This window comes from Petaurus breviceps, unplaced genomic scaffold (genome assembly GCF_028583685.1).
Source record: "Petaurus breviceps papuanus isolate PSGF00001 unplaced genomic scaffold, PetGlider_PUasm1.0 685, whole genome shotgun sequence".
Taxonomy (NCBI): domain Eukaryota; kingdom Metazoa; phylum Chordata; class Mammalia; order Diprotodontia; family Petauridae; genus Petaurus; species Petaurus breviceps.
Window position 1 is genome coordinate 6,580,708 of NW_027186455.1, and position 11,489 is coordinate 6,592,196.

Consider the following 11,489-nt stretch of genomic DNA (forward strand, 5'->3'; position numbering starts at 1 on the left):
CTTGAATAATTCAATTAAACACCTTAGAATTAAGGGAAGGAATAAAATAATTCATGTATAATTTAGACAATGTAATATCAATCCAACTAAAAGATATTTTCTCGTTGGACTTGAAAAAGGGAGAAATGAAAGTTATTGAAGTCTTAAATTGTGAAACTACAAAGCATATGAAATTCCTCTGAGAGAGGAATTAGCATTGTCAGCGCACTACATTTTCTTTAATGTTAGAAATTAATAATATTGACCCTAAAATAGGTTTGACATTGTTATCTTTGTAGTCCTAGAGCATGTCAGTCAGGAGCAGTCATTGCCCTCATCGGCATGTCCGACCCCTTGCTAGGGTTCCCACCTTGAGGAATTACGAGTTTCTGAAAAGTCCCATGGACCTTGACAGCGCGCAGACTGAGATCTTGAAGGACAGTGGACCTATGTTTGTGGACTTCGGAAGAGGTGAACTACAACCTGCTGATTTTCTTTTGACCAGTGTATCTGGTGTTTATGAAGAACAGCTCTCGTCTGTCACGTATTCGTAGTGTCGCCATAGGACCAGGATGCACAGGAGACCTAGCTTACGTCTTACTAGTGGGGAAGCGTAGAGGCTACTTCTCTATTCACTCAGACAGCGGAGTAGTGCTTCTTGCAGCCCGTCCCAGGCCCAGAGGAGCTGAAGTTGCTGTAGTTCCAGGTAAGCGCCTACGTCTCTGGCTTCGCCAGAGGTACTCCCTTAGGCAACAACAAGAGCCTTCCGGTATTTGTGTTGGAGGAGAAAAACAACTTTCAGTGTTGCTGCCTCAAATTGGCGTAGGTCAAGAAGCGGATCAGTGACGGAACTTGATAAGTGGTCAGTGGCTGCTGGTCACATGGTTGCAAAGATCTGGGAGGTGGTTTTGGATTCCAGCTACAATTCGAGACTGTCTTATGAAAAGCTACCAGAGGTCAACGTAGCCAATTTCCACGTGGGGTTATACTCCACCAAGACCAGTGCAACCAGGACCTTGGAAGAGGCTGACGGACTGAGGCGAGTGCTCCTAGTGCTCGTAAAGGACCGTAGGGAGCCCCGCTTTCTCAGCCACTGCCACTGCCACCAGGACCGTAGAGAGCCGGCTGATGCTCAAAGGGTCATTTGAAATGGCGGGGTGGGGACGGCTGTGGGGAAGGAGGATGTGAACCTCTATTTATTTCATCATAGCCGTCTGCTCGGAGAAGCTCCTCCACGCTGTTGTGCTTCAGTATAGTTGGGATCAGGTAGTATTCCCAGCAACAGAAGGTGTGTTCTGGAGACTGGGAAGATAAGAACGATGACTTTCATTCCCAATCGTCCCCCATATCCTTCCAAGTGGGACAGAAACCAAAAGCAGGGGTCCAGATCAGAGCAGTCTGGAAAGAAGGTTCAGATTTTGAAGTTTAGGAAATTCTGAATTTTTAGCTTCCGTGAATTTTAGGTTTTCTTTCTAGTAACTTCAAAAATGTTTAATTTCTTTCCCTTTCCACATTTTCTTTGGTTGACTTCTAGAGAAAATCTGAAAGATGTCATTTTTGGGGAGACAATTCATTTACCTGATGTTTCTGGACAATGCCTGGCACATAAAAGCTTAATAAATGGTTTTTTACTTGTTGACTTGTATTGAGATTTCTGTTAGAATCCTACTGAATAATGTTGAAGACAACTTTTATGAAAATTGGAGTTATCACTTAATTTCTTTTTAGAGGAATATGTTTAGGAATCAAAAGCATAAAGAATTCACGTTTATGGAAGGGCAGTATTTGTTTTAAAAAACCCACAAAACTGATTAAAACTTAGCATTACCATTTGGAAAAAATAATTCCATGGAGCCTTGACCTTGGTTTTTTTGCACCTGATACTTTGTGGGTATTGTTATTGTTTTGACCAGACCTGGAATTTCATTGGTTTAAAAAAGCGGTGAAGAAACTCCTTCTATCAATGCAGATAAGCACTAACCAAGCAAAATATAATCTTAGGGAACTGGAGGAGGGAGCTGAGGAGGAAGCTGTTAGGGAGAGGCACTGAGTGGTTAAATGATTTGCTTAGTCACACAGCTTGCACTTGAAAGAGATGGAACTTGAATTCAGGTCTTTGTGAACTGCAGCCTGAAATTTTCTATATTTTTGTTAGTTCCACAAGGGGATTTTTCCTTTTTTTTCTTAATAGAAATATCTAATTTTTCATATCATTGACTTATTTTATGATCGTTAACACCACCCAGTGTTGCCTTCTTCCCAATTCCTTTATTGCACTTCAGCTATTACTAATAGTTGATATATCTTTCGACTCTTCTTTCTTTAATTGCTCAACTCCACAACTTTGTGGGGTCTTTCAATCATTTTCTTTCTAGTTTTGTGCATTGCCTTTGATTATTTTCTCGTTTCTGTTTTGTTCTTTTAAATAATTGTATTAAAACAAGTAAACTACATTTGCTTGGTAAACCTAACGACTACTACTCAATGATGACTACTGATTCATCAGGACACAAATGTTATTTCCAGAAGCAATCCAAAAAGCAAGGATAAAGATCGAAAATATTGATAAAGAAGTCTTGGATAAGAAACAAACTCTTAGGCATACACATAGTCTCCAATCACTGCTGGTGATTGAGAGTTAGAGGTATAGAATAAGAAGGAATTTTAAAGAAATACCAAAAATCAAGAATTCAAAGAAACTCGTGAAAATTCATAGTAACTGATGTAATGGAGTATGTAGAACCAAGAAAACAAAAGGCACCAGGATTATTAGAATGTGGATTGTAATAAAAAGCAATAAAATGAAACTGAAGACTTCAAACTTATAATGGCCACACTTGGTACAAGGGAAAAATTGAAAGAAATGCACCACCCACCCTTCATTGGAAAACTCTAGGTGTGAAATATTGCATATACTGTTAAATGCAGTCAGTGTGTTGGTTGACATTGCCTAATTGCTTTTTTTTTTCCTCTTTCTTTTTAAATGTTTGTTACAAGGAAGAAATTTGATGGATTGAGGAGGAAAGGGGCTTAGGCATAAAAATATGACGCAGAAACAAGATACTCTTTTAAATTAAAAAATAATTTTAAAAAGAAGAGATATAGACATAGAAGAAACTTCTTTTAATAAGATGTCTGAAAATGGAATTTGGATTTTTAAACCATGGTCTAAAGTATAGAAATGATAGGCTCCTGGTCAGGGATGGAGTATACCGAAGAAGAGCTGATAAAAATGTAGTTGGTGAAGTACTGCAAATCTAGTCAAAGGGAATCTAAATTTAAAAAGGAATGTAGAGGGGAAAAACGATCTTCTTATAGCCACTATGCTAGTCACCATAGAGAGCAACCACAATATAGAAAGAAAAAGTTTCAATAGACTCAGAAATTCACAGGGGACACAATCCAAGAAAATGTGCCAGAAATACAACCTATGGTTCCATGCATATATGTCTATGTGCAAAAACACAAAATCTAAGTAATAAACACATTGAGCTACAGATCCTAATGCAAAGAGGTGAATTTGACTTCATAGGAATCACTGACACTTGGTGAAATGGGATCAATTACTTTGTAAGAACTTGTTCAAAAGAAGTAAAAGAGGGGGTGGAGAAGCATTGTATATGAAAAAGATATACTTTACCTGAGGAAATACAGGAATGGGGGAGTAGGGGAAGAAGCATGGATATTAACATGCCTTGGGTGAAGAACAATAAAGGCGGAAAAAGAAATATTTGTAGAGGAGTATGTTACAGATCACATGCATAGACACAAGAAATAGATGAAGGGATTAAAAACACATTCTCATCCTAACACAAAAAGATGATATTGTAATGAAAGGAGACTTCAGTTGTCTTCAGATATGCCAGAACTTTCTATTGACTTACCTTAATGAGAATTTCATCCTTAATAAGATGAATAACAAATCTTAATAATAAGAATTATAGATCTGATTCCCATCAACATGCAGAAGCTAGTTTCTGAGGTGAAAATATTGACAATCATTCCACCTTAGAAATTAACACAGAGGGGGTGGCCAGGTGGCTCAGTGAGTAAGAGCACCAGCCCCAGAGTCGGGATGACCTGGGATCGAATCCTGGCTCAGATACTTAGCACCACACCCAGAAATAACTGGCTGTGTAACCTTGAGCAAGTTACTTAATCCCAATTGCTTAAAAAAAAAATTAACACGGAGAAGGAAGGAAATCCTTATATGCACCACTGATTTTTGGAGAGTCATTTTCTTTTCTTTTTTTTGTTTTGCTTTGTTTTTTGCTTTTTTGGAGGGGGGAAGGTAGGGCAATTGGGGCTTAGTGACTTGCCCAAGGCTAGTTTTTGTGTTAAGTGTCTGAGGCCAAATTTGAACTCAGGTCCTCCTGACTCCAGTGCCAGCACTCTATTCACTGAGCCACCTAGGTACTCCTGGAGAGTCATTTTCAAAGGGCAAAAGGATAGATGGCATTTAATGAATAAAATTCTATATGAGAATTCAGGCCAGGAAGGATAGGAAGTCATCAAGAATGGAATTCTGATGAAGAAGAAAAGGCAGTGCTATTTACAAAGGCAAATGTAGGTGTATTGGAAATCCATTTATGAACTTAAATTAAAAAAAAGATACATATACAATGGAACACTGGTCATTTCCATATGTAATCCCTCTTATTTTTACTGTCTACAAGTTCCTGGAGAGCAGGGACTATCTAGCTTTTCTAATCTTATCTCTAGTTAAGTGCAGAGGTTTGCACATAGCAAGTTGTGCTTTTTCATTCATTTATTCAATTCAAAGTGGTAAGGTCCCATAAAAATCATATTGGAATTTTTTTTAAAGCTTTGTTGGAGAAAGAAGGATCAAAGGAGAGATCAGATCACTGCTGAATGGGGAATAGATGATGATAATTGATGGTAGAGAGAAGGAAGAGTTGATCAAGTATGATTTTGATTGTTTGCCCTGACAATAAGAATTATTTATGTTCTAAAAAGGAAGGAACAAAAATGGCCAGTATGGTTTTGAAATCTCAAACAAGTAGAAAAATAGTAAAAGACAATCCAGCTATCATGGAATTGAAGCAACTAGAACCCAGTAGAACTACAACTTGGGGTACCAAAAGGATTGAAAATGCAATTGCCATCATCTTTGAAAGGTCTTATGAAACAGTAGGGATGCCATAGATTGTGAGAAAGGACAGACATTGTTCCAATTTTCTTTTTTTAAATTTTTAAATTTTATTTATTTATTTGCTTTTTGGAGGGCATTGGGGTTAAGTAACTTGTCCAAGATCACATGGCTAGGTTTGTGTGTGTGTTGTGTGTGTTAAGTGTCTGAGGCTGGATCTGTACAATTTTCAAAATAGAGAAAAATGGAGTCTAAAATCACATTCCACTGAGCTTGACTTTACCTTTTGACAAAATTCAAGAATCAAAGGAATGGTTAGTAAATACTTGGAAAAGGAAGTGAAAATCACTAAGGCCAACCATGGATGCACAAACAACAGGTCATCTCAAGCTACCTAAAATAACTTTTTTTTTGGGGGGGGTTGTAATGTAATGCCAAAAGAAAGGCAACTTCCCAGGTTCAAAATACCAGCATAGGTGCTCTCTATTTTATTCAGTAACAAACCCAGAACAGAGAAGATCAAAACATGACATCATTCAAAATACAGCATTTACTAAGTGTGATTAAATCATCTCCAAGGCCTACCCCACCCCAGGACTTTCCAATCATTCAATCAATTATAAAGTCTCTGTACCAAATACTTCTCCACCCCTAGGCTATACCTTAATTAAGTCCACCACAAAGCCCCTCTTCTCAAATGGAGATTAGTTTCCAAACATAAGTAAAATACATTCATTTGCTCAACCATAGAACACAAAAAGGTCAAAAGTTCCCCACCCCTGGATCACAATTGAATCTACCCCAGAGTTACATCAAGTTTAAACACAGCACTTAATACCCAAATGGAGGTCTTTTCTTCATCTTGACACGAGGCAAGTTCTCAGCAATCTTAGTTCCTGGAGAGACAAGGCTTAGCAAGGCCATAAGATACATTGCCAGTCCCTTCATGAATTTATCCTCTGTCTGTAGAACAGTCCTAGAACCCCTGAACACATTAGCAAAGCCCTCTCCCAGGATTTCTGTAAACATACAACAAGAAAATCCTTCTTCAGGGCTTCTGAACCAACAGAAAGGCTCCCAGACCCCTGCAACAACAGCACTGTCCTTCACCAGTGGACAGTATTCATTCTGTCTGCCGGACAGTCTCCAGACCCCTGCAACAACAGTACTGTCCCTCATCAGTGAACAGTATTCACTCTCAGTACTGTCCCTCACCAGTGGACAGTATTCACTCTCAGTACTGTCCCTCACCAGTGGACAGTATTCACTCTCTGTCTGCAGGACAGTCTCAGGCCTTCTTAACCAAATGCCAGGTTCCAGGACTTCTTCAACAGGACAGTCTTTCACCAGTGGACAAATCTGGCAAAATAACATCAAAACAGACAGACAAAGTACCAGCAAGACAGCCATGTCTCCTCAGTCCTTGGCAGCTCAGGGGGCAGGTCTCAAAAGTCCAGGGCAATTCAAAGCGGCCACCAGCAATCTCTTAGTCTCTTCCTCTCCACGAGGTGCTGCTTCCAAAAAGAACTTCCGCCTCTCTCTTGTCTCTCCAAATCTACGTCACCAGCTCCTCCCAGTCAGGACTTTCTTTTCACATCAAAAAGTCCATCCCACAGGTGGGATTAACAAGCTCTGGGTTTTAATACAATCAATTTGAAAACCAAGCCAATACAGGGGAATCTTTAATTGCCATTACTATCACAGGGGTGTACAGATTTATTAGACTCTTAGATTATTGCTTTAGAAATAGTTTGCCAACATTTTTAAAAAATGGACAAGTTTGTGTTTTCCTTGTGGACATGATGAAAAGTTACTTGGGAGAAAGTCTTTGTAGAGGGTCCAGGGATCTGTGCTTGGCTTTGTGAAGTTTAAAATTTATGTTAATGAATTCAATTCAATTCAACTTATGTTTGTTATCTACTTGTGTGATAGGGACTATACTAGGCATTGGATTGAATAAGTGAGTGGTTGGAATGCTTATCAAACTTGCAAATGATCCCAATTTAGGAAGGATAGTCAACAATTTGATTCTAGATAAAGGATACAAAATGATGTCAACAGGCTACAATACTGGGTCGTACCTAATAAGAGAAAGTTTAATGGAGATAAATGTGAAGTTTAATATTGGGGTTAAAAATAAAAATTTTGAAGTACAAGATGTTGAATAAAAGGATGGAAAGAAGTTTTCTGCAAAATGTCAGGAGGTTTTAGTGGATCTTCTATTCAATTATACTCAATACGAATCAACAATGTGATACAACAATCTGGAATGGTATATTCTTTTCTGGTGGCCATGCTTTAGCAAGAGATTTATGCAGGAAATTGTTCAGAGGGCAATAAGGATGTAGAATTGCCCAAAGATGCTGCTTTATTGGCACAGTTGAAGGGTTGGGAATTGGTAGTCTTTAGCCTGGGAAAAGCTCAAGAGGGATTGGTGGCTTTCTTAGATAACTGTAAAGCTATGATGTAGAAAAGGGATGACTTATTTTGTTTGTCTCCAGGACAAGAACTAGGAGGAATGGGTGTAAGTTTCAGAAAAGCAGATTTAAGCTTGATGTAAAGAAGAACCTCCCAGCATTCAGAACTATCCAAAAGTGGAAGGGATTACTGTTGGAGATAGTGGGCTCTCCCTCACAGAGAAATTGAAGCAAAGGCTCTGTTGTAACATGATGGTATAGTTTGGGTACAGGTTGAGTTGGATGGCTTCCAGAGTTCCTTTCAATATCTGAGATTCTGGGATTTTTGTGACTCCCATCCATCACTACTTCCCCAAAAAAAGTCTGTTTATATGAATAAAGGTGCATCATATATGTACAAAACTTCTCTAGTGGCACTTGAAAAAAAAAAACCCAAATCCATTATTCCTATTTTGCCGTAACTCCCCTTGAATAAAAATCGTTATACTCCTAAAATTATATTCCTGTGATTTATTTCTGTCTTATCGACCTGATGCACTTTAAGAAACAGAATCAATTTTAAAAAGGAAGTTATCTTGGTCTGATATATTAGAAACATGAGTGTGAATGACTAGGGAGAACGACTTAGTGGTTTACTTCCTATTCTAATTTAAAAGTGAAATAAAGGCATAGTGGTAGAGCTTATACATTTAGCCACATGATGTCCACCGCGAAGTCTTCTCTAGGAAGGTAAAACAACAAACAGATCTTCCATCATTGGGAAGCCAGAAGCTCAATTAGGTCACTCCAGGGAAACAATACAGCAGTACTGGATGAGAGCCTTTAGAGGTAAAGATTTATTTAATTTCTTTATTTGAGATATGAAATGCTAACTTGAAGAGTTCACCAAGTGTTTGCAACGATATTTTCATGCCAAAACAGCTTAAGGGCCCAGTATCTGCTGTTCTCTCTTCTGCTTCATACAGCCTGGGAGGTGGGGAGCAGCCAGGTCCATTACTCGGTGCTGGAGGAAGCGAAACACGGTACGTTCGTGGGGCAAATAGCGCAGGACCTGGGTCTGGGGGTCGGTGAGCTGGTGTCGAGGCTGTTCCGGGTGGTGTCCAAGGGCCGCAGCGACTACCTGGAGGTCAATGTGCAGAACGGCATTTTGTTTGTGAATTCTCGGATCGACCGGGAGGAGTTATGCGGTCGAAACCCTGTTTGTAGCATCCACCTGGAGGTAATCGTGGACAAGCCATTGCAGGTTTTCCCTGTGGAGGTGGAGATCAAGGATATTAATGACAATCCGCCTGTGTTCCCTGCGAAGTCAAAAAATCTCTTTTTTTTCAGAATCCAGGCCGCTTGACTCGCGTTTTCCACTAGAGGGCGCGTCCGACGCAGACACGGGGTCTAATGCTCTGCTGAACTATAGGCTTAGCCCGAGTGAATATTTCTCTTTAGATGTACAGACAAATGAAGGACTGAGTCAATCTCTGTCCCTTGTGCTCAGGAAAGTTTTAGACCGAGAGGAAACGTCGAAGATTAATTTATTATTGATTGCCACAGATGAGGGTAAACCCGAACTCACTGGCACTGTTCATTTGCTCATTAAAGTACTGGATGTGAATGATAATGAGCCGGAGTTTGACCAATCACTTTACAAAATCCGATTTTGTAATGTAGAAAATGCAGCCAACGGAACGTTGGTAATCAAACTAAACGCTTCTGACGCAGATGAAGGATTAAATGGCGAGGTCTTCTATTCATTCAGTACTGACGTCCCCTTGACTGTACAGAACAAGTTCAAAATAGATCCTAGCACCGGAGAGATTAGAATTCAGGGACAACTGGATTATGAAGAAGCCAAATCGTATGAAATTCAGGTAATTGCTTCCGATAAGGGAACTCCATCAATGATTGGCCACTGCAAAGTCTCATTGAAAGTTCTGGACATTAATGACAACGCCCCTGAGGTGGCCGTGACCTCACTATCACTGCCAGTCCAAGAGGATGCCCCGCCAGGCACAGTTATTGCCCTCATCAGCGTGTCTGATCGTGACTCGGGTGCCAATGGACAGGTGATTTGCTCACTGTCGCCCCAGGGACCCTTCACACCGGTGTCCACCTTCAGGAATTACTACTCACCATTGGATCGCGAGAATGTGCTTGCCTATGCGCTGGTGGTGACTGCGAAGGATAGCGGTACGCCAGCCCTTTGGGCCGAGGCCGGTGTATCTGTGGGCATCGGCGACGTGAACGACAATGCGCCAGTCTTCCAGCAGCCCGAGTACACTGTGTTTGTGAAAGAGAACAACCCGCCGGGTAGTCACATCTTCACTGTATTAGCGTCGGACCCGGATGCTCTGGAGAACGCGCTGGTGTCTTACTCTCTGGTGGAACGACAAGTGGGGGAACGTCCGCTGTCGAGCTACGTGTCCGTGCACTCGGAGAGCGGGAAAGTGTACGCCTTGCAGTCCCTGGACCACGAGGAGCTGGAGCTGCTGCAGTTCCAGGTTATAATAGCCGGGGATGCAGGCTTCCCTCCTTTGAGCTGTAAAGTGAGCCTGCAGGTGTTCGTGCTGGACCAGAACGACAACGCCCCAGTCGTGCTGCCGCCTCACGCTAGTGTTAGTCCAGTGACCGAGTGGGTGTCACAGTCTGTAACGGCAGGTCACGTGGTGGCGAAGATTCGGGCTGTAGATGCAGATTCTGGCTACAACGCGTGGCTGTCTTACGAAATGCAGCCAGAAGCGGTCTTAGGTCGCAGTCCTTACCGAGTGGGTCTGTACACTGGAGAGATCAGCACTACACGGTCCCTGGAAGAGTCGGATGGGCCGAGGCAGGCGCTGTTAGTGTTAGTGAAGGACCATGGGGAGCCCGTTCTGTCTGCCACAGCCACAGTGATTGTGTCTTTAGTAGAGAGCGGACTCTCAGTGAAGGCCTCTTCTGGGATAGCCCGGGAGCCGGAGTTGGTGGGCTTGTCGAAAGAGAAGGTCTTGGGAGATGTTAACGTCTTTCTGATCATCGCTATCTGCGCTGTGTCCAGCCTCTTGGTGCTAAGCTTGCTGCTATATGTGGCTCTAAGATTCTCCACTCCCTCTCAGGCTGTCTACGGCCTTGAGAAGCTCACTCTAGTGTGCTCCAGTGGAATGAATAGCTGGTCATATTCCCACAAGCAGGGGCAGAGGGTTTGCTCTGGAGATGGGGTAGTCAAGAACGACCTCATGGCATTCAGTCCTAACCTCCCTTCGTGTCCCTCATCTGAGGACAGGTTGGAAACAGGTTCTGGCCCTTCTTGTAAGGCGAGTTCATAAGTTGGGGTTTAGTCGTCAATTGAAATTTTCCCCATTCTTGTTTTATTCATATTTGGTGTTTAAAAGATACAGGTGACCATTCAGTGCCTATTCCATGTGTTTGCAAAGCAAATCTACGAGTTAACTATTTTCAGACTCCACTTTCCGATATTCCTGCCATTGGAGAATTGCATATAATCGGCTTATTTAAAGGTCATATTTATTTTCAGAAGAATCTGTCCAGACAATAAATTTTTCTTCATTTCTCTCAAATTTCCTTAAAAATTACATTTTTTGAGCTGGGATTTGTATTTACAATATATGTTTACTAATTTTGCAGACTGATGTCTGGCTATTTTTTTTTGAAATATGTAGGACTTAAAAATATGAAGGGTTAAAAATTAATACTATAAGATGTAATTAGATGTCTTTTTGGAAAGGTTTTGCTTTTTCTAATTCTTTTGCTTAATGACTTGCTATAATTTTATTTAGACAAATAGAAAAAAATCTACCTCAAAAATTGCAGTTTTTAAAACCGTGAATTTACTCTATAACTTATGTGTATATTTTCATTAATAAAGAACTTCGAAGGGAATTGATTCTTCGGTAAGGTATATGACCATAGTTGGTTTATAAGAAAATCCCACGTTCACTCTTATTCTTTTCCTTTCCTCCTCCTCCTCCTCCTCCTCCACCTCCTCCTCCTCCCCT

The 11,489-nt window shown here is 40.9% G+C and overlaps 1 protein-coding gene across 1 annotated transcript; it reads left to right on the forward strand.

Moving 5' to 3' along the window:
* The first annotated feature begins 287 nt into the window (after window positions 1–287).
* On the forward strand, window positions 288–10,799 carry LOC138174079 (protocadherin alpha-2-like). Its single transcript, XM_069104225.1, is given in 5 exon segments — window positions 288–450; window positions 485–716; window positions 806–1,092; window positions 8,472–8,802; window positions 8,804–10,799. Coding segments are annotated over 5 exon segments (3,009 nt in total).
* Window positions 10,800–11,489: the final 690 nt, after the last annotated feature.